This window comes from Notamacropus eugenii, chromosome 2 (genome assembly GCF_028372415.1).
Source record: "Notamacropus eugenii isolate mMacEug1 chromosome 2, mMacEug1.pri_v2, whole genome shotgun sequence".
Lineage (NCBI taxonomy): Eukaryota > Metazoa > Chordata > Mammalia > Diprotodontia > Macropodidae > Notamacropus > Notamacropus eugenii.
In genome coordinates this window covers 462,438,061-462,462,016 of record NC_092873.1, presented here as the reverse complement: position 1 = coordinate 462,462,016, position 23,956 = coordinate 462,438,061, and the positions used below count along the sequence as shown (strand labels likewise).

Sequence of the window (23,956 nt, the reverse complement as noted above, 5' to 3'; positions counted from 1 at the left end):
GAGAAAAATGAGGTTCAGATTCTAGCTCCTCCACTCTCCTGATTGATGACTGACTGCATGGACCACTATTCCAGAAAGTCCCTAGTCATGCTCTAATTCAGTAGGTCTCAACTCTCCAGGCTTCTCCTCCTCCTCCCAACATGGTTACCCTCACTCCCTCCTCACCATCTTCCCTGTTATTTTTCATCTCCCTCATTAAAGTAGAAGATCCTTGAGGGCAGGAACTGTTGTATGCTTGTATTTGTATCCGAGTACCTACTAGAGTACCTGGTAAAGAGTGTGCATTTAATAAATGCAGAGCAGTGTAACCTAGGGCTTTGACAACATTAAGAGAATACTGATAGGGAGGAGGGAAAGGAATAAGCATTTATATAGAGCCTATTCTGTGCTAGGTACTGTGCTAAGCACTTTTACAAATATTATCTACTTGATCCTCACAACAACCTGGGAGGTAGAGCAGTTATCCTACTTTACAGTTGAGGGAACCAAAGTAAGCAGAGGTTAAGTGACTTGCCTAAGGTCACACAGCTGTGTGTTCGTCCTTCGTTGCTGAAGAAGACCATGCCATCTGAGAAGTAATGACATGACTTGCACTTGACTTTGTTTTGAGTGAGGGAGGGCTGTGCAGGTCACCAGCCTCACTTCTCCTCCAGAGTCATCTGAATCCAGTGACCAGATATTCATCAGGATGACTGGAGATGACCCAGGATGAGGCAGTTGAGGTGAAGTGACTTGCCCAAGGTCACACAGCTAGTGAGTGTCAAGTGTCTGAAGTAAGACTTGAACTCAGGTCCTCCTGATTCCTGCACTGGTGCTCTATCCACTGCACCACCTAGCTGCCCCTCACATAGCTAAAAAATATCTATGTGACATAGGACACATAGCTAATAAATATCTAAAGCTGTATTTGAACTTAGGTCTTCCTGAGCTAGGTCCAGTGTTCTATCCACTGGGCTACCAGCTGTTTCTCCTTGATAGAACTTGTACTGTGCTTCAGCAGGTGGCAATAATGGAACTTAACACCTAGCTAATAAGAATAATCAGTGGAAAGGGAAACTACCAGATGTAGCAAGATGAGTTCAAACAGGAAGCTCTCCCCTAGTGAGGTCCTATTAAGCTCACTCTCCTGACATCATCACCATCATCATCAATAACAGCTAACATTTATGCCACACTTACAATGTGCCAGGCACTAAGCTAAGCCCTTTACAAATATATTACCTCATTTGATCCTCACAACAACCCTGAGAGGTAGTTGTTATTATCCTCTTTTTACAGATGAGGAAACTGAAGAGAACAGAGGTGAAGTGACTTGTCCAAGGTCACACAGCTAGTAAGTGTCTTTGAGTCTTTCTGGCACCATGCCTAGTGCTCTATCCACTGCGCCGCCTAACTGTCCCTGGTTCTCTATCTTCCTCTTATGGGGCAGTGTGTACAGGGACGGCTTTGTGTCCTGAGGATCTTACTAACATCTCCTTCCATCTATAAAATGAGTGAGGGGATTAGACTACATGATATTCCGTTTGATTAGATTGCAAGCTCCTCCATTAGAAGACAGAGACTGTCTTTTGCCTCTTTTTGTATCCCTGGAGCTTAGCACAGTGCCAAACATACAGTAGGTGCTTAATAAATGTTTACTGACTGACTTACTGATATCTAAAGTCTATTCCAGCTTAAAATTTTGTGATGCAAAACTTGATTAAAAGTAGATAAAACTGAAATAAGATTCCTCCTTCCTATAAAGTGGCATAATAGAGTCCATAGAGAGCTGACCTTGAAGTTGGGAAGATCTTGGTTAGTCCTGCCTCTGGCCCATACTGATTATATGATCCAAGGCAAGGCCCTTAGCCTTTCAGTGCCCCAGATAACCCTCTGAGATTATAAATTTCTGGGCAGTTGCCAATATATTGGCAGAGTATCCTCATCAGATGGTCCCTACACCTAGGGGTTTAAAAAAGATTACTCATCCTTCTCACTAGTCCAGTTTGCCCTTCTTGCCTTCCAGTCAAATTAGACCCTCTCCTTCCAGGTATAAAAGTGTATCTCTCCTGCCCTCATTTCTGCCAGTCTTGTCTCTTCCTTATCTCCCAAACCCAGCTCCAACAGGATACTGTGATTTCAATGCGAGTAAGCTTTTTAATTCATCATCCCTCCCTACTAACTCACTTGGACAAGAGGAATTTTCCTTGGACCAAGGTTACCCCTATAATTTTTATTTTCTCCTTGAACCACATTTCTTCCTTAGCCATTGTCCTTTTCCAAAATGACGTTGGCTTCCTGTATGCAGTGCCCATTCCTGGGAACTGTGTAACAATGGAAGCAATAATAGGACTCTGGCTTCTCTGTTATGACCTAAACTTGTTTTGCACTTCCCTACATGCTTACCAAGGGAATTAGTAACATCCACATTAATGAATGGGTGTCAATGGTGCCTGTTGAAGGCCAGTTAGATTATGAAAAAAACCACTTCTTTGGAGGATTTGCTGTGGGACCACCTATAAGGTAGAAGTAGGATCTCCTAATCCTCCTGATTATAGTGAAAAGTGTCCAGTGGGTGTAGAGATCTCAGAGACAGAGCTCTACAAAAAGTATCACAACCTCTGAAGGCCCATCCAATTCTTCTAAGAGAAGTCAACAGGCATTTATGAAGCACCTACACTGTGCTGAGAGGTGTGTCTAGACAGAAAGACAAAGAGAAGTCAACAGGCATTTATGAAGCACCTACACTGTACTGAGAGGTGTGTCTAGACAGAAAGACAAAGAGAAGTCAACAGGCATTTATGAAGCACCTACACTGTGCTAAGAGGTGTGTATAGACAGAAAGACAAAAATAGCCCCCCACCCTCATGGAGCTCATATCTAATGGGAGAGACAACATGCAAACAACTATGCACAAACGATATACACAAGATGAACTGGAGAAAATCACAGAAGGAAGGTGCTACCAATAGGACGATTATAAAGGGCTTCTTGTACAAAGTGGGATTTATGGGACTTGAAGGAAGCCAGGAAAACCAGAGGGGTCAGCAGACAGAGATGGCCCATCATGTGACTGATTTCTTTTCATATATTATTCATTCATACACTATATATTTATTGAGCATCTTCTCTGTGAAAAGTACTGCTAGATGGTGGAATGTAAGGATAAATAAAACAGTTCCTACCCTCAGGGAGCACACAGTCTAGTGATGGAGATGAAATGCCTACACCAAATGCAGTATAAAATGTGATGACTACACAGTGAAGACACAGAATCTCACAAGAGACAAGAAGAAGATGAGAATACATCTGTTTGAGGAAGTGGGAGTCTAAAAAGGCTTCATGAAGGAGGGGGATTTAATCTGGGCCTTTAAGGACATGCCTCTTGCTTTCAGGGACTAAAGATAAATAAGAGAGCATTGCAGACATGCAGAAGGGTGTGAAGAAAAGAAGGCAGAGGACATGTTCAGGAAATGGCGAATGGATGATTTATCCAAGCACAAGATATCTAAAGGGAAAAGCAGTGTGAGAGAAAGCTGTAATTAGACTGTGATGGCCTTGAATCCCGTGATAAGGATATAGAGAGAGGGGTGTGCTGGGGAGCAATCAAGAAAACAATAAATCAACTTCTGATTTGTCATGTTTGCTGATTTCTGAGGTATAAATACTCTCACTGAAAATTTCACTATCAGTTCTCTGGGGGGGGGGGGGGCGGGGAGGAAGGGTGTCAAGGTGGCCCTTGTGCACCCTTGAGTATGGATTTTATTTTCTAAGCAGTGGCGAGCCATTGAAAGTTTTTGAGTGGGGAAACAATGTGATCAGTACGAAGTGGACTTCAGAGAGACAGGGAGGGGATAGAAACTGGAGCCTGTGACATCACTTAGGAGGGTATTAAGGTACAACAGGTGGGAAGAAAGGCCCTGAACTAGGGTGGTTACAGCACGAATGGAAAGAAGGGGATAGGGGCAGAAGAGATTGGATGTAGGACCAATAGGCAGCAATGAATTCAACGTGTGGAATGACTTTAAAAAGGTGGGGAGTGGGTGGTATTCAATGATGACCCTGAGGTTTCTGGCCTGGATGGAACTATTAACAGAAAAAGAGTCAATTAAATTGGTGTGGTGGGATAAAAGACCTGGAGATTCTTAGGGCTGAAAATCTATCGTGATGTGTCATGCTATGCAGCTGACAGAATCTGTGGGAATTTTTCATCTCTTAAGATCAAATTTTTGGAATTTAAACTGAAATCCCAAAGGTCAAAGTAGGGCTGCTGACATCACGCTCTGTTCCGGCTGCTAAGAGAAAGAAACCCCAAGAGCGCTTGTAAACATTGAATCCGGAACCTCTCCGTATTACAAAACTGCAAAAAAAGAAAAATCTCTAAAGGACAAGAACATATTCCCACAACTGATGGTCTGACAAAGGGCCTTAAAAACTTTCATCCGAGAGTAGTTACAACCTCATGGGATTATGTTAGGGTCAGAGGCATCCAGTTCCATAAGCGAGTAAACTCAATATTGATACACCGGACATAATTCAGACATCCTGATTGCACATAGGAAGTGATTTAGTGGTGATGAATTAAACCTGTGAAAATAAGACTTTTCTACATATGTAACTTAAGAGTGAAAGTCACTGTGGTAGAGTAGAGAAAGGGTCGGCCTTGAAACAGGGATTTTTTTAACTTGTGTCAGATTTTACATTCATCTCTACTCAATTTCAACTTATTAGATCTAGTGAATCATTTAGTTTTCTGAGATCTTTTTGAATGCTGATTCTGTGGCCCTCAGCTTTCTTCATGGGTGAAGAAGAACTCACCCAAGGTGGCGGTCAGCGAAGGCTATAGAAAGTAATATAAATTGGAGATGAGACCTGAAGGATCAGTGGGGGCATCCCATTCCAGGCACATAGTGGGTATATGTGCACAAAGTAGGAACTCAATAAATTGAATGAATGGTTTATGTTTCCTCTTAGACTACTTGCTGTTTTACCATATATGAGGAATTTTTTATTCTGTACTTCAAATTATCTTATAAACATTTGTTCTGGAATCTTTTCAGGTATTCAGGTAAGAGAGGGGGAAGTGGAATACTCTACCTAACAAATAACATCACCATTGTCCAGATACAGAGTCTGAGGCATGTAAAAGTTAATTCATTCATTCTAAGAATAGAGGGCATAAAACTGTACTGGAACCAAGGTCCCATCCCTTCTGATCCAAAGATGCTGCCCATCTCAGCAAAGGGAAGAGTTTCTGGTGGGACATATGCAGGAGACTTTATAGTTCTTGATACTGTAATAGGATACTGGCCATTGAAAGCCCAAGACTCTGCCTGATGCAGCTCCTAACATGGACTTTAGGATTCTATGTCTGTTCCCTGTCCACTTGAGATAAAGGGAGAAAAGGCTTTTTAACAGGTCACTGAGCTAAAACTACTGTGCCTAAAGAAAGCTGCTCCCATAGGAGCAACTGGACCTTTTCCTTGCCTGGCGACATTTAGGTGAAAAGGAGGACAAACTATTAAGGACCTCCATGTGAGGAGGAGTCCATAAGGTTTCTCTTGCCCAGGGCAGAGGTCCCATGAGTACACAGTACTGCTGTTGCTTGTCTCATGTCTACTCTATCGTGCTCTTAGATGAAGAAGTATCAGAGACAGAATGACCCTGAAACCTTCAAAAGGTCAGAAAGGCGAACTGCCAGAGGCCCCTAAACTTAGACAAGTGAGGTGAGGTACAATCACCGCAATAAGGAGTCCTACCTGACCCAACCCAGAAGGGGGTCAGCTCCAAGACAGCATGTCCTGATGCAGCAAGGAAGCAACTCATCCAGCCACCATGCCATGTTCAGAAGGGAATATGGCAGAGCAGATGTTTTGTAACAACTGCTCTGAGCTTCAGTTCAGTCCATATCGGGCCTGAGGTGTTCAAAGGAACAGTGTGTCCAGAGTTCAGGGGGAGATGTTTTAGTACTTTGGCTCAATAAACAACCCTTTGTAAAAAACTAATTGGTTGGATAATAATTGGGAACTAACTACTGGGTCAATTAATGATACCGCAGAGATACTAAGCGTAACTGGTAAATGATATTAGGGAAAATACACCAGAATGGCGGCTCAAGCAGATAGTATGAGAAAGTACTCCATTGCCTGTCATGGGTACCTATAGAACTCTGAACAGCAAACGTAGTCAGCTAGCCAGCTGGGGACCCCTCTGGTCAGGAGTGGGAGTTGGGATAAGGACTCCAAAAGCTTGCAAAGTATGATAAGTATCAATTAAGGGACACCTAGGAATCTGTCTCTGCTATGCATTTTTTACACCTCAAACAAAGACAATATATGATTAGTATGTCCTCACAAGGCCAACAACCTACTCTAGGCCCTCAACATCTCTTACCTGGACTATTTAATAGGCTTCTGGTTGATCTCCCTGCTTCCAACATCTCCCTCTCCAATCCATCTTCCACACAGCTGCACAAATAAATCCTCCTAAGACACAGTTCTAATCATATCTCACCCCTTCTTAAAAGTCTTTGAAGCCTTGCTTTTGCTTTTAGGATGAAATAACAGATTCCTCAACCTGCTATTTTTTTAATCAAGAATTTTTTCCTACCTCCCAGCTCCCCTCATACCAGAAAGAAATAAAGAAACAAAAAAAGAGAGAAAGGAAGGATGGATGGATGGAAGGAAGGAGGAAAAGAAGGAAAGAAGGAAGGAAGGTAGGAAGGAAAGTAGAAAAGAAGGAGGAAGGGAAGGAGGGAGGGAAAAAAAGAAGGAAGATAAAACCTTGTAACAAATACACAGTCAAGTGACATAAATTCCCATATTATCCAAGTCCAAAAATATGTATCCCATTCAACATATTTAGTTCATGATCTTTCTGTCTGAAGGCAGATAACACTCTTCATTCTTGGTCCTCTGGAGTAATGGCTGAACTTCATGTTGATCCAAGTTCTTAAGACTTTCCTCTATTGCACGATCTCTTCCTCTCTTTCTCAGCTACTACCTGGCCACTCCCTCCTATCTGCTTTCTGTCATCAGTCTTAGTTGCAGATCAACTCTGAATAATTGATGACCAGCCTGCTTCCTAAAAGAGGGCAAAATTTAATATATAAATAGCCATGCTCCCAAAACAGGTAGAATCATAATACAATGGAGTTTAAAAGAATTTTGGAGATCATCAAGGGATTTTTTTTCTGGCATTTTTTGCATCTGTAATGCAAAAAGAGTCTTCACTTTTTCAAAGATTCTCTACAGGGGTTCCTTAATGTATTTAAAATATGCTTAAAATTTACACTCAACCCTTCACTAATATATTTCTTGCATAGATCAAAGTAGACCTATATTTGGCTATGAAGTATCATTCTCAAGAGGGATTCTTTTTCTCTCTTTTCCTTTCTTTTTCCAGACTAAGAAGAGTTCCTATGGTTCAGCATCTTTCTCCTCCAAACCAGTGCTTTATTTCTACTCAATTTCCTATCATGCATTGGTTAAGCACAGTCGTGCTGGTATGATGTGAAACCTTCCCTGACAGCTGCAGCCCACATTGATCTACCCCTTCACTGAACTCCTATTGTACTTATTGTCTGCACCACACAATTAGCACTTTATTATATACTGTCTTGTTCCCTAATTGTCTGCACCACACAATTTAGCACTTTATTATATACTGTCTTATTCTTTAATTGTTTCATATGTTTATGTCTCCTCTTCTCATCTAGAAGGCAGAGCTAGTATCTTATCTTCCTTCTCTATCCTTCATAGGAACTAGCACAGTCCCAAAAACATAACAGGAACTCAATAAATACTTGTTGGTTCATTCATTGATTGATATTAAATAGACTTGATGAATTCTAGACAGTAGATAGAGATAGATTTCAGAAAACTTAGTGGACACTCCCACTTCTGCCATGGCAGGCTTACCTGCGCTGTGATTTGATTCTAACAAGTGACCTGGCCTCAGTTTTCCAATAAACAGGATTACAATAGGAACAGAACTTTTGATATGACACTACTGGCTAGAAGTATCAACATTTTCATCTAGAGGTATTAGATACTCATTATTATTTCTGTTCCTTGTAGCCAGAATGGTAGAGTAGAAAGGAAGTACTTCTCACAACTATGCCTAGAACGAGAAATCTAAAATGAAAATTCACATATACAGGAGATTACAAAATAAATCATTTTAATTACATAAAACCAAAACTCTTTGCTAAAACAAAATTAACATTCCTAGAATAATAAGAGAAACCATCAAGTGGGAAAAAAGCTTTCACATCAAACAAGACCAATAAATGTCTGACATCCAAGATATAAATAGATAGATACACACACATATTATAATACATAACACATGCCTGGATATATACATATACACATATCTATGTAAACACACACATATATGTAGACAGGGCAGCTAGGTGGCACAGTGGATAGAGTACCAGACCTGGAGTCAGGAAGACTCATCTTCCTGAGTTCAAATCTGGCCTCAGACACTTACTAGCTGTGTAACCCTGGGTATTAAATGTAAATCATTTAATCCTATTTGCCTCAGTTTCCTAATCTGTAAAATGAGCTAGAGAAGTAAATGGCAAACCACTCCAGTATCTTTGACAAGAAAATTCCAAATGGGGTCACAAAGAGTCAGATGTAACAGAAATAACTGAACAACAATGAAAGTTTTAGATCTTTGATGGCCTTGTGAAGGAATGGAACTATTTTTAGAAACGTATGAGACAAATATATGAAACTAAGAGTCACTCTACAATAGATTAGTGGTCACAGGATATGAGTCAGTTTCAAAAAAAAATTTTATATCAATGACATTTGAAAGTATGCTCCAAGTAAGCAATAAGAGAAATGCAAATCAGAAGAATTCTGAGACTTCACATCATCCCTATCAAATTGGCAAAGATCACCCCAGAATGGAATTGTTTAATGTAAGAGGGGCTGTGATCAAACAAGCAGACTATGTGGGGAAGCTGTGAATTGGAATTGTACAAGAAAAGTAACTAAAACCATTCAGACCCCATTAATGGAAAAATCTTCTGGGTCTCTGAGTGTAGACAAGCCATGGTAGGCAGACTGGCCAGCACTCAAAGCAGCCCAGATCCACAAAATAACACAGGAACAGACCACAGCCCAGGTAGCCTATAGTACGGCAGAACCCAGGGTCAGACCAGTGCATAGCACAAGCCTGGACTACTCTTGGCCAAGTCACCGCAGGAGCCTCCACAGGAGACAAGGCCAGGGCAGCATCTGGGAAGCAAAACACCTGGTACAATTTAGGCACAACTGACAACATCTGGTTGGCATTTGTCAGGAACACAGCAATAGATGGAGCATACTCCTGATTCAGGACTACATGCCAGCAGGAGACAGAAAAGGGTCTGAGGACCTAAATTAAGAAGACATAAGGAGACTAAGCCAGAATTCCTACAGAGGAAGGGGCCTCAACAACCACCATATCCAGGATCAAGCAGGGCCAGCCTATAACTATCCAACAGTATGGTGAGGAACAGAGGCCTTCGCAAGCAAACCCAATCCAGAAACTGAGGCTTGGGATATGAATAAGCATAAGGAAATATTGACCAAAATGAAGAGGTCCTCTGAATTGAGAGAAAAATCCAAAAGGTAAACCCAGAAGAAGAGAGTACTTCTACATGGAGTGCAAGTAGAACCTCAGAGAAAAGAATGACTCTAAGAGGACCTGGCAGAAATGAAGTACGAGGTACTAAAAGGAAGGCTGAATGAAATGAGAGCTAGGAGGAAAGAATGGGGAGAAGAACTGCCAGCTTAGAAGAGATGGCGAACCTTCCCCAAGAATTGGTCTGCTTGAATAGGAGAAAAAGACTGAGGATTCAGTTTAAGATTAAGATTCAGTTTCCCATATGTGAATCCATGCCTACATTAATATCAGTTTGATGCAGAAATGAGGACATCTTTTTTTTTTAATTCAGAGGGGGCTATAAATTTTTTTTTCTTCCTCTATATCAGTAGTGTTCCTTCTTCCTCAAGGTATTTTGGGAAGCAGTCCCAAGTAACTAGCACTGGAGTTGGAACTCTAGCCAGCTCCCCAAGGGAGACATCATTAGCAGAATGCCTCAGAAATCTGTGCTTAGCCCTGGTCTGTATTCTTATCACTGACTTGGATAAAAGCTTGTAAGCTCAGCCAAAGAGAAAGCCATAACTCCAGAAAACAATAAGAAATATTAAAACAAAACCCATATAAGATTACATGCTATCTTGGGGAGGGAAAGGGAGAAAATCTAAGATTTATGGAAGTGATTATAGAAAACTGAAAACAAATGAATAATAATGAATAAACTTTTTTATTTATACAAATCACCAGATACAAATGACTATTAAAAAAAGAAATATTAAAACCAAACCAAAAGATTGAAAAACCAGAAGAAAATGTAAGGTATACACTACCAGGAAGGAGTAGAGGCTGAGTATGAAGGGGGAAGGAGTGGGGAAATCAGAAAATGACTGATATAAAAACTGAAAGTATCAATAAAACTTACTGTTAAAAAATAAAATTAAAATCCTTATTACATGGTGAGTGACAATATACTTCCAAAAAGGAGAGCAATGGGGAGAAAAGGGAAATTGTATAGCTCTTGATACAATAACAGGGGAGTGACCAATGAAACCCCAGGACTCTGCCCTATGCAATTCCCCATGTGGATTTTGGTATTCTGTCTTTTTCCTGTCCACTTAAGAGGCAGGGAGGAAAGGTTTTTTGATTGGCCACTGAGCTATAACTGTTATGCCTAAAGAAGACTCCTATAGGAGCAACTGGTCTGCTTTCCTCGCTGGCTACATTTAGATGAAGAGGACAAACTATTATGGGCCTCCAGATGAGGAAAAGTTCACAGGCCCTAGATAGATGACCTCCAAGGTCATATCTAGCTCTGACATTTGGAGATTTTTTTTTCAATACTGCTTTTAAAGAATTTTTAAATTCATACTTAAAGTTTATTGAAGTATTTCCATCATTTTCCTCAATTTCGGGGGATATCATACTTGGAGTGTTAAGTATTGTTATTAACATAAGATAATAATACCTCTTTTTGCCTGGTGCACTAACTAGCTGGAATGCCAGTTTAAACTGGGATGACTTTTTGCTACTCAGTATAAACAGGTTGATGACTACCCTATTTTTTTCCCTCTCAGGTCAAAGGGGCAGCTATATTTAGGTATACCTCTACTCCATCTCCCACATAACTCCAAGTAAACAACAGGGGAAACTGTCCAATGTACAGCTTTAACAGAATCCAGCCAGGGCATGACACTTCTGCCTGTTCTGTAAACATTTAGGAGAAATGATAATTGGGTTAGCCACATTTCTCTGAATTTGAGGCAAACGTTCTGTTCTGCTGTGCCATCTGCTTTTTTCTCCAGCTCCAATCAATATGTTTTTTTCTATCCTGGACGTACCTTTGACCTTCACATACTTCAGCTGACCAGCACCAAGTCAAAAGTAGCGAGTCCAAGAGGTGCCTAATCTAGAGTTTTCCTGGAGGACCTGTACTGATTCTGGATCATCTCTGTTCCCTACCCTTCTGGCATGGCTGCAATGATCAAGGTGGCTTGGGAAGCATGGGTGGTTTAGTAAGATTAAAGATTCAGCTTAAGTAAAGCCTTCCGTATGTGTATCCATGCCAACATCCATATTAATTTGATGCAGATAGAAGGACATCTTTTTGAGATTCAGTGGGTTTTATAAATTGTTTCCTCCTAAGTACCAGCAAAAGCATTCTTACTACCTCGAGGTATTTTGGGAAGAAGCCCAATGTAATTAGCATAACCCTAGACAGCTCCCCAAGAGAGGTGTCATTAGTGGAGTACCTCAGAGATCCGTGCTTGGCCCTTGTTTACATTTTTATCATTGTCTTGGATGAAGGCTTATGATCCCAATAGGAAAACCACTGAATAATTAATAGAGCGCTACACTTGGAATGTTAACATGAATGGAAAACCCACTGTTTGGGGAAAAGGATGCAAACTATAAGTTATCATGAACTAACACAGAATTGGGAAGAGAACCCTCCCTTCCAAGGCACAGAGATGTCTTGGATGTGAGATCTAGAATCCAGAACAAAAATGTCTCTAGAAATAAAGGCCCTGTGATTTTCAGCCGTGACATAATGGACCAGGGAAAAGCTACATCCTAGGAAACTGAACCAAGAAGTTATGACTGCTGAGGCATGGCCAGTGATTTTGCTAATCAAGAAGAGAAGAGTACCACAGGATCGGAGAGGAGCAAATGTCCCAATTTTCCAGAAAATAAAAAAAGAAGAGAATGGAGTATGCAGACTACGGGCCAGCAATTCTTGGTTCCCAGCTAAATTTTAAAAGGCATTTTTAAAGGAATAGTTAGAGAATGTCTAGAAAAATTGTGATGGCAAAGAGTTAGCATGGTTCCCACAAGAACAGGTCATTCCAGGCTCACAATATTTCCTCTTCTTGACAGAGTTACTAAGCTGTTAGATGAAGGGAATGCTGAAAATAAAGTTAGCCCAAATTTTCAAATCATTTAACAGTTTTTCATGCTATTGATATGAAAAGGGCTGAGAGATGTAGTGTGTGTGTGTGTGTGTGTGTGTGTGTGTGAGAGAGAGAGATGGTGTGTGTGTGTGTGTGTGTGTGTGTGTGTGTGTGTGTGTGTGTGTGTATTCTGAACTGGTTGAATATCTAGATGCAAAGTCAGCTTAGTAGGAAATAGCCAGTGGACTGCCTTAGAGATCTGTGCTTTGCCCAGGGCTGCTTTTTGTTTTGTTTTGTTTATTTGTTTTTTATCAGTGATTTGGATAAAGGCTTACCAAGTCAATGTAAACAGCACAGCTGAATGAATAAAGGACTGGACTTGGAGTCAGGACTAAGCTCCCATCTTGCTGTAGTTACTAGCTCTGTGACCCTGACAATGTACTTAACCTCTTCAAGTCTCAGTATCCTCACTTGCAAAAAAATAATAGCGTCTACCTCCCAAGTTTGTTTGACAACTAAATGAGATCATCAGTGTAAAACATTTTTATTATTAACATATGGCCGCCCAAAAAGTCAGTGCGGTCGTAGGCTGCATTAAGAGAAAAATAACATCCAGGACTTACGGTCCTGCTATACTCTGCCATGGGTAGACCTTATCTAGAGCACTATGTTTAGTTCTGAATGTCACATTCTAGAAAACAGATAAAGGACGACCAAAATGGGGAAAAATCTCAAGTTTATGCTATTTGGGAATCAGTCAAATGGACTTTTGTTCTGTGAAGTTTCAATTCAGTCAAAGGGCTGCACTTGAGGACCTAGAGGGCCACATGTGGCCTTGAAGCCTCAGGTTCCCCACCCCTGTACTAGGGAGATTTATCTATCTTTAACTAGATGGAGAGATGGATGGATGGATGGATGGATGGATGGATGGATGGATGGATAGACAGACAGAGATAGATAGATAGACAGATAGAAAGAAAGAAAGAAAGAAAGAAAGAAAGAAAGAAAGAAAGAAAGAAAGATGGATAGATAGATATAGATGTGTACTGTTGAAACTCCACCCTAAGAATGTAAGTTCCTTGAGAGCAGAAACCATTTAATTCTAACTCTGCAATGCTTTTTGATAGCTTGATTGAAAGATAACAGCATACCTAATTTCTATGATTCTAGTAGTATGGTAGTATTGGTTAATAAGTTGTTTGTTTGTTTGTTTTCAAAGGAGCTAGTAAGGAAAAACTGATTGCAGGAGTCCACTATTTAAAAGCAAAGTTAGGAGTGGGGAAATACTTGACCAGCCCTTTAACATTTATGGTGACTTAAAGAAAGTCATTTCCTGAACATGAACCTTAGTTTCATTATTTACAGGATGAAAGACTTAGAAAAGATGATCTCCAAAACCCCTTCCAGATCTGAAATTCTATCACTAATAATTTTATATAAGATACAGGGTGAACTGAATAATGAGAAGAGGGAATTTATCTGTGGCTACATTGCCATCTAGTGGTGAATTTCTCTTTGGTTATCACAACCTGTCCACCAAATACAATTCCATAGATTCTAAAGCTTTTGGAAATCATAAGGTCATACTTACTATTCTCTCAGATCAGCAGGACACTATTCAGCATACTTTAACATTAGAGCAGCAGAACAGATTTCCAGCAGTACATTACTCTAAATGGTATTTTAGAGACATAAAAGGAGTCATGCCCTTCACACAGGTATACTTTTCACCTAGACTTATAGCTAATATCTGAAATAGGAAATTTTTATTTCTGTTATTATCAAACTTGCAGACTACTGAATTATAAATAATAACAATGCCAAATTTCTCCTCTCTCTGATTTGCTACAGGGGATTCTGAATTCCTCATCTTTAAATCCAGTCATTTGGATTTTTTCCAGGTATTCCAGTTTTCCCAGCTATCTGATATCTCTCAATAGGGAGAAAGATTATTGCTAAAGCATGGATATCTTCAGTAATACACACACATATAACAATCCTTCCTGGTCTCATTCACATCCTACCTCTTCTACAAGGCTACTCCCCACATGCCATAACCCAGATGCATAAGACTTTTTTTAATTAAATGTAATTTCTTCCCATTGTCAAGCATTTTTTCTCTCCCATCTCCCCACAAACACACACACACATACACACACACACACACACACACACACACACACTTGTAACAAATATGTACAGTCAAGAGAACCAAATTTCATATTGGTCATGTCCATACTATATTTCCATCTTCATTTTGACCATCACCTCTCTGCCAGAAGGTTGATAGCATTCTCATCTTCAGTCCTCTGAAACCATGATTGATCATAGGTTGTTCAGAATTCCTAAAACTTTCAAAATTGTTCATTTTTTATGATGTTAATGTTACAGTATAAACTGCTCTCCCAGTTGTGTTCACTTCAACTCTGAATCCATTCAAGTCTTCCCAAGTTCTCTGAAACCATTTCTTTCTTCATTTCTTGGAGCACAATACTATTTATTTCCTTTCATCCATATATCATAATTTGTTCAGGCAATTTCCAGTTCTAGTTCTTTGCTATAACAAAAGAGCTGTTAGAAGTATTTATGTACATATAGGACCTTTTTTCCTTTATTTATTCTCTTTGGATTATAGGTCTAGTAATAGTATCCCTGAGTTAAAGAGTATGAGCTCAGTAACTAATGAGGAATGCTTCCAAACTTTTCCAGAATGGCTGGACCAATTAATTCACAGCTCCATCAATCGTACATCAGTGAGCCTTTTGTTTCATGGTGTCTCCAACATCTGTCATTTCACTTGTTTGTCAACTTTGCAAATCCAGTAGGTATTAGAACCTTAGAGATGTTTTCATTTCCATTTCCCTATTTATGAGTGTTTTTGAGCATTTTTCATATGGCTATAGATAGCTTGGCTTTCTTCTCCAAAAAAACTGCCTGTTCATACATATCCTTTTACCACTTATCAATTGGAGAATGGCTCTTATTCTTATAAATTTGATTGTGTTCCTTGTATTTATGAGAAATGAGACTTTTATCTGAGAACCTTGATGCAATGATTTTTTTTTCCCCAGTCAACTGTTTCTCTTCTAATCTTAGCTGCACTGAAATTATTTTTACCAAAACATTTACATTTTACATAATCAGAATTGTCTATTTTATTGTCTGTGGTCATCTCCAGCCCTTATATGGTCACAAACTCTTCCTTTAGTCATAGACAAGAAAATTGTTTTAAGATATTATGAAGTTTCAGCTAGCTGAAGCCCTTCAAAGTTCCAGCCTTTGGGGGCTGTTTTGGATCCTGACTTTCATCCATCCAACTTGTTAGCTATTCCTTATGGCTTGGTGTCATCTGCAAACTTCATTAGCCTGTCTTTACCCAAGTGAGAAGGATCCCACAGTCAATCATAAAATTAAAGCTGGGAGACAGGTACTTAGAGGCCATCGAGTTCAAACCCCTCCTCTTGTGGCTGAGAAAACTGAGTTCCAGGAGGTTCAACATCTTTGGACTCCTGCAGAACTGGTTTGGTGTATATAACTTAGTATTATTGCTGTTGTAGTACTTTCATCATACTGCCTTCGACAGTTACTTAATGGCTCCATTTGGATTAGCCCTACGTCATAGCCCAGGATATAAATAAATTTCTGAGTGCAGAGTCAAAAAAAATCTTTAAGCTGTGAAGAAAAATCCACAGTTCATTAGCAACAAATTATGAAGACTGAGTGCATATGGATATATTCCCCCTTCTCCCATTGGTGAGAATATATTCCCCTCCTCCCAGAAGCTCCACGTGGAGGAAGGGACCAGACCAGCCATCCAACGTTCTGAAAACTTCTTCACCATCCCCCATATCCACCTCCTCCCAATTTTCACCCTCCTTTATGTGTGTCTTTCCCCCATTAAAATGTAAGTTCTGTGAGGGCAGGGACAATATTTCTTTTTTTGTTTGTATCTGTATCTCCTAACATTTTGCACAGTGCCTGGCACATGGTAAGTAATCAATGCTTGTTGACTTGACTTGAATATAGTTTATTACTGTAATCAAGTAAGAAGCATAAAATTAATCTGACACATTAAATAAAATGCATCAATTGGGCTGCATGATAATTAAACATAAATGGAAAACTGGGGCTCCATATAAAGATAACTCGGTTCACAACCAAGGGAAACCAAGGTAACCAATCTTAGTCACTTATTCAGGAGGGTCACCTGAGGCTACCAGCCCAAGTCTTTTTCTAATCTCCCAGGACCACCCCAGTATTCTCCCCTGAAAGAGGAAAGAGAACATTGGTGCTCAAGTTGGAAAGAGCTGGAAAGGGATCATTGAGCAGGCAACTTAATATCCCTGGACCTCAGTTTCCTTATCTGTAACATGAGGTAGGTTGGATATAGATGCCCTCTGAAGTTCCTTCTAGCTCTAGAGCTTAATCTGATATCAAATACCTCATTTTACAGATGAGGAAACCAAGGCCCAAGAGGGAGAGGCATTTGTCCAAGGTCACACAAGTAGCAAGAACCCTGGCCCCCTGCTCTGCCATACCATGGTTCTTGCCTGGAGCCTAAACTGTCTCTACCCAGAACAAGGGAGAAGTAGCTGCCTTGCCTTAAGACAAATCAGTTCCCAGATGTCAGTATCTTCTGCTTTGAACCAGCAGCAAAACACTTTTGCCTAGGCAGGAGGCTTTGCAGAGGCCCCCACAAGATCAGCCATCTGTCCCAGTTCTCCCCCTCTCCCAGAGAGAAGCAGAAGAATTCCTGTCACTAGTGGCAGCTACACATCTGAGAAATAAGACTCGGGCCTTCTAAAGCACAGCAAATTCTTTTTTGAGTTGGGTGAGATGGGAACTGATTTTGTAAGGCATTCTAGTAGTGGTCTGCCAGAAGATGGCATCCTAATAATCTCCCCAAGTCCTGACCATCCAATCTCACAGCCTTAAGAAAAAAGTAGCTTATTTATACTACCACTATTTTAAGACATTCTGCTCCTCCACAATCTTTCTATCCAGTTTATCTATTTCACAGCCCATTCCACTGGAAGGTTTAGTCATTTTCAGCTGTGTCTGACTCTTTGTGACCCCATTTGGGTTTTCTTGGTAAAGATATTGGAGTGGTTTGCCATTTCCTTCTCTCGTTCATTTTAGAAATGAAGAAACTAAGGCAAGAGGGTTAAGTGACATGCCCAGGGTCACACAGCTAGTAAGTGTCTAAGGCTGGACTGGAATTCTGGTCTTCCTAACTCGAGCCCTAGCACACTATCCACTGTGCCACCTAGATGTCCTATTCCACTGGAATACCAGCTGCATCTTCTGATATTTTACAAGCAACATTCATCCCAAATCTTAGAGGCCATCTACTTCACCTCATCATTTTGCAGATGAGGAAACTGAGTCCCATCAATGTTATGTGATGACCAGAGTCACACAGCTAATAAGCATTAGAGATAAGATACCAACTCATATCTTTCAACTGCACCCCCACTAACGTAAAGGATTTAACCAGAAATGGCTCAATCAGCTTAATAAGGTTAAAGAATAATGCCTCATATTCTGAAGACATCTCCCTGTGTAAGGTGCATTTACCCTCACTGAAAAAAAAATGGATGGCCTCTTTTTGACAGAATGTGATACTCTTTTACAGGGTAGTCTTGTCCAGAGTTTTTGTTGGTCCATTTAGGATGATTGATTCTAACTGATGGAATTAATTCATATGGACCTAACTTACATCATGGATTTACCTATAAAAGAGGGAACCAAAGACCAGAGATTAGAGATCCCGAGAGCCTGAATCTAGACAGAGAGCAGACTTAGGCCCTTAGGAGGGAGACTCTCCAACTGAAGAGCTCTCCCCCAAGAAACTTCTCAGCCTCAGAAATGACAATAGCTAGAGGCAACAGTGAAGGGGCAAGAACTTCTGGGCAAAGCCTCCTGGATAATGAAGGGGGATTTCTCAAACAATGCTAAATATTTGCACTCAGCCTCCCAGGAACATAACCTAAATTCAAATCCTGACTCTGCCCTTTACTGCTTGTGTAATGTTGGGCAAGTCACTTAAGAACTTCCCTGGGTCTCAGTTTCATCGTTTGTAAAATGAGGAGATGGATTCAACTTTCTAGAGAGAAGAGGAAAAGTTACCCTTGAGTTGTTGACCCAATTCTCCTGAAAAGGAGTATTATGTGATCCAAAGTAGAAGCAGCAGCAAAGAGCAAACCTAGACTTTGTCTTCTACTAATACCATGACTTATGTGGCTATGCTGGTCTGATGGGAGGAGGGTTGACTCAAGGGAAATCCCAAACACAAAATTTTCTTTTCAGGGAGTGATGTTAGTCTGATGTGACTTGTTCTTGATGAATTAAGCTGGCTCTTTATAATCATTGCATCCATGTCTAGATGTTCAGTAACCATCCTTGAATAATTTCCCAGGAAGCAAAACTTTCTAATCTTTATGTAAGGAGAGACTTTCCAGAGGCCTGCCTTGTCTTCACAGGGCTTTGAGATTAGAGAGATGTTGTCTATCGCAGATGACAACTCATGGGAATGAAGCACGGGGATTCCTCTGAGGCAGGACTATTGAGGGAGAAGGACAGAAGGAAATAGGGGAGGAAAATGGATGTGGAAAAGGACTTCCTTGAGTCATCCCACTCTTTTGTGTAGACAATGAACTTCTCCTGGAAGTAACACTTTCTAAGCTTACATTTCCTCAAAATACCCATTCCATTGTCCTTGGCTTTCTTCTCTACTTCCTGATCATTCAGTGCTTATGGAACATTCCTGACACGGCAGGACCATGCCATGTTTTTCTATTGCCTGCCCTTGCTTAAGTCTTCTAAACATGTCTTCTTAGAACCAAAGTTGTTTGCTTCATGGTCTGTCTATCCAAGCTGGCCTCTTTAGACAATTCCTCCTTTTCCTCCTCGTTGAAATTGTTTCTTTGGGTCTTTGGAACCTCATTCTTGAGAGTTTCCCATTCCCCAAAGTTTCCAACATCTCTTTCCCAGCAAATATTCCCTTCTTGTGAATGATAAGTAGTTACAGAGAAAGTGTTCTCCTCATTGGACACCTCCCACTCATGCATAGGTCCCCCCAAAGACAAGCTTCCCCAAATTCCAGGGACTCTGGATTTGGTTCCACTTTAAAACCTTAGCTCGCAAGCCTCCACTAATGTCTTTCATTTTGCTAGAGAACACAATTCAAAGCAAAGATATTTGATGAAATAGAGAAATAGGAGAAGTAGCAACAGAACGTGTGTGCCATAAATCTATAATATACTGTCCCATAAACATACACACCATCAGTGTGCAAAGCTGAACTTTGAAGGAAAAATACATGAAAAGAAACACAGGAAACCTAGAGTCATTTTAAGATGTGGTCCAGAAATCCAAATTCTTTTCTAAGACACTGTCTTCTGAATAATTGATGTTCACAATGGTGACTCTGAGGCATTAAAATATCTCAGGGTGACTTCTCATTCATTAAAGATAGACGTCATTCAGCAATGGATATGTTTCATGATATACTAATTCTTTGTGAATGGTGAGTATGCATAGTATGTGGTATTAGCCATTTTTACATACTACCATCTTCTTGTGTGTTAATTCACTTAGTACATCAAATTACTCTAATCATAAAGCTTGATATGGTGAGTATAGATTTAGGGGGGGGGGAAGGGCATTGAATATCCCAAAAGGAAATTTCTATTCATTTGGGGTGGTTTGATAAATTGCCTTTAGTCATTCAAGGAAAAATATTGCCTAAAAAATCAGTCATTAAGAGAGTCACTGAGTCACTAAGAGAGCATCCTCTCTCCTGGGAGGGCTGGAGAAATACCAACAAACCATTATTCAACAGCTTTCTTTTTTCTAGACTCCATGAGGATCAACAATCTTCTATGATGTCAATATAATGTTGGACAAATGACAATACAATTGAGTATTTTACAGCTTTCTTTGTATCAGGTATATTACATCAGGTACTCCTTATGGAAAGGTGCCTCACTGATGATGTTTGGTCTTTCCCAAATTAACTTAGTCACATAACTTTGGGGAGCTTGGAATATAATGACAGAACCAAAAGAAAAAGCTAATATAGGTTTATAGAACATCACCAAGATAAAAATAAAACTGGAAAATTTTAGGAGAAAACTAGGGAAAACTAAGACCATTTAAACCTTCATTGAATCTAACTTGTATTTTTGGATATAAGCACAATTTCACATCTAATATTTTAGAGGGATGTTTTCTAATGGAACAGGATACAATTTAGGTCATACTACCCAAAGTCCCATTAAGCTTTTATAAAATACCCTGTTCATTCGATTGGATTTGGGAGACATTCTGCCCGCATTAATAAAGCATTCACAAACTGTCTCTCATGACAGGTTATTTCCGCTGACGGCTAACCCCACCATTTTAATATTTATTCTAATTGCCTTCAATTTTAAGCTTTTTTTAAACCTTGTCTTTAAATTCTGGAATCATTTCCTATTTGGGACTTGCTTCCTCCTGCACACTAAATATAATTCTCTTTTAACCAAAATGTTTCAATAAGACTAACCTTGCTGGCATAATAGTTATGAAACACTCATGTGATACAGAGTTTTATCTAGTACGAAGAGGTGGAGCATGAGATAGCTTCTCAGCATGCTTTATCTAGAGATGCCACCAGGTGGAACTCTATACTTGAGCTGCCCCAATAAACTTCCTAGAGCACAAGCACAAGTCAGACTTGCCTTGTCTGGCACCTTCCAGTTTTAATCTTGTCTAGTCTACAGGATGAAATATGAAAACTTCCAAAAATAACTCATAGCTCATTCATTTGGCTTATGCCCTGGTTTTCATGATGATTCTGATCTCCTTCCTGATATCAAATGTGCATTATATGTACCTTTACTAAAGCAGAAGCAAAATTAGCAATGTTGGTGTTGACATAAATGATTCCAGCTCCCAAGTCTATATATCTAGCACTAGTCTCTCCCTGGAGTTCCAGTCCTCCATCACTCTCTTACAATTGAACATTTTGAATTAGATGCCCCACAGGCATCTCAAACCCAACATTTCCAGACTAGAAATCATTAACATCTTCTCCAAACTCACCTCACTTCCAAACTTCACTATTTCTTTCCCTATCCCCTAATTCTTACTAGAGCACCACCATCCTTCATAGTCTCCATGTCATTCCTGACTCCTCATTCTCCCTTACCCTATGTAGCCAATCAAATGATTGTATGCCTAGAGCTGGAAGGTATGGCTCAGAGGCCATCTAGCCCAACCCTCTCATCTTACAGATGAGAAAACTGAGGCCTAGGGAGAATAAGTGATTTTCCTAAAGTCACAGATTATAAGCACCAGAGTAGGATTTGAACTCAGGTCTTCTCAAGAGCTAGCAAGATTTCTACTACTACAGTGGTTCTCAATGTGTGGTCTGGGGACCTCTGAGTCCCCTGCAGAGGGTCTTTGAGGCAAAACTACTTCCATAATAATATTACAACATTTCAATTTCTAATATAGTAAATATCTATAGGGAGCAGTTAAGTTGCACAGTGGTTAGAGAGCTGGGTCTGGAGTCAGGAAGATTCATCTTTGTGAGTTCAGATCCAGCCTCTTTGTGAATTCAGATACAGCCTCAGACACTGACTAGCTGTGTGACCCTGGGTAAATCACTTAACTTCATTTGCCTCAGCTTCCTCATCTGTAAAATGAACTGGAGAAGGAAATGGCAAACCACTCCAGTGTCTTTGCCAAGAAAACCCCAAATGGGGTAACAGAAAGTCAGGCATGACTGAATGACCAAACACCAACAACAAGTATCAATAGATATAATTCTAATATAAACAAAAGGTCTTTGGGAGATACTCAATTTTTTTTAAATGAAGAGAGACCCAAAGACCAAAAAGTTTGAGAACCACTGCATTGTAACATGCAGCCTCCACTAGATGCCAAGTCCTGCTAATTCTACCTCCCCAATATCTCTTGCATCTGTCCCCTTCCTTCACTTGAATTACTTCCATAGTAGCCTCCAAATCGGACTCTGTGTCTCAAGCCTCTCACCCTGCATTCCATCTTCCCCACAGCAGCCAAAGTAACATTTGTAGAGCGTAGATCTGACCACAGCATTCATAAACTCCAATCAGTTGCATCTAGGATAAAATATAAATTCCTGTTTGACATTGAGGGTCTTTTACAACCTGTCTCCAATCTATTTCCAATCTTATACAATATTATCACACTGAAGAGTAATATCATATTATCATAATGACCCATCATTCATTCTTCACTCTAGCCAAACTGTCCTTGAACTTGTTCACTTGTGACATCATGACAACTAGCATTTACATAGCCCTTTGAAGTTTGCCAACCACTTTACATTAATTGTCTAATTTGATCCTCACAACAACCCTGGGAGGTAGGTGCTATCATTATCCCCATTTTACAGATGGGGAAACTGAGGCAGACAGAGGTGATGTGACTTGTCCAGGGTGACCCAGCTAGTAGGCACCTGATACTGCATTTGAACTCAGGTCTTCCTGACTGTAAGACCAGTGCTCTATCCACTGAGCCACCCGGATGATATTGTACCTTCCGCCTCTGTCACTTTGCAGGGCTATTGTCTCTCCTCACTGCCACCTCGTCACTCCTCACATGAGTTGCCAATTCTTCCCTGATGTCTTTCCTGATGCCTTGCTTCAGCTGCTAGTGTTTCTCCCCAAATTATCTTTGTATGTATCTTAAATACATTTCTGCATATACTCTTACAAATGCCTGTTGTTTCCCTCATAGAATATAAGCCCCTTGAGGGCAAGCCTCCAATTTTTCTCTCTGTATCCCCAGATCATAGCAATTCAGTTCAACAAGCATGTGACAAGAACCTACTAAGTATTTGCCAAGTACTGTTAGATGTCTTTAACAAAGAGAAACTAAACAGCTCCTGCCCTCAAGGAGCTTATGTTCTACCAAAGGGAAACAGCACATACCCAGAGAAGTTAACATAAAATTTATGTAATGGAGCATGAGCTGGCATGGGCCTGTACTCTGGGCCCTTAGTAAAGGACAATGCATAACCACTTTCTGGTTAGTGTTCTCATTCCTGTGACTGAAAGTTATGTCAAAGACGACTGGAGAGTGAGTCAGGAAGAGCCATCTCCTGTGTGGGTTACAAAGTTTGAGAAGTGGCTTTCAGTCCCTTTCAAAGTGGCCCCTTTGTTAGGACACAGTCCACGCCAAGTTCTCTTGGACTTCCCAACAAAGCGGGAGGGGGAGATTTGCTTCCCTTCTCTCTCCTCAGCAGTGGTTAGAGTGGTTGTAAGCATAAGGCAATGAGAACACGAGCCTGAAGCGAGAATTTAAATCCCTGGCTGTCTCTTCTGTTTTGTGTTGAAACACGAGTCATCAAATAGCAACACTGAGAGATGAATGTTTCCAGGTCTGGCAGTAACTTCGTGAATTTGATCGGTCAGGAGTCTGATAGGGTACCAACTGGCAACAGGAGACTAATCTTA

At 40.3% G+C, this 23,956-nt stretch overlaps 1 protein-coding gene across 9 annotated transcripts in view; it reads right to left on the bottom strand.

Moving 5' to 3' along the window:
- The window catches only part of RGS8 (regulator of G protein signaling 8), a 221,617-nt gene that overhangs the window by 166,193 nt on the left and 31,468 nt on the right, over positions 1-23,956 (bottom strand). For 6 of the 9 annotated variants that reach the window (XM_072648451.1, XM_072648444.1, XM_072648449.1 and 3 more), the window contains exon 3: positions 22,509-22,597. The exons of the other annotated variants lie outside the window; for them this stretch is intronic. Coding sequence is in view for 5 of the 6 variants with exons in the window: in XM_072648444.1 (XP_072504545.1) it covers positions 22,509-22,574 (66 nt within the window). In the remaining variant the exon portion in view is untranslated. The remainder of the gene's footprint in view (positions 1-22,508; positions 22,598-23,956) is intronic. 9 annotated transcript variants of the gene reach the window in all.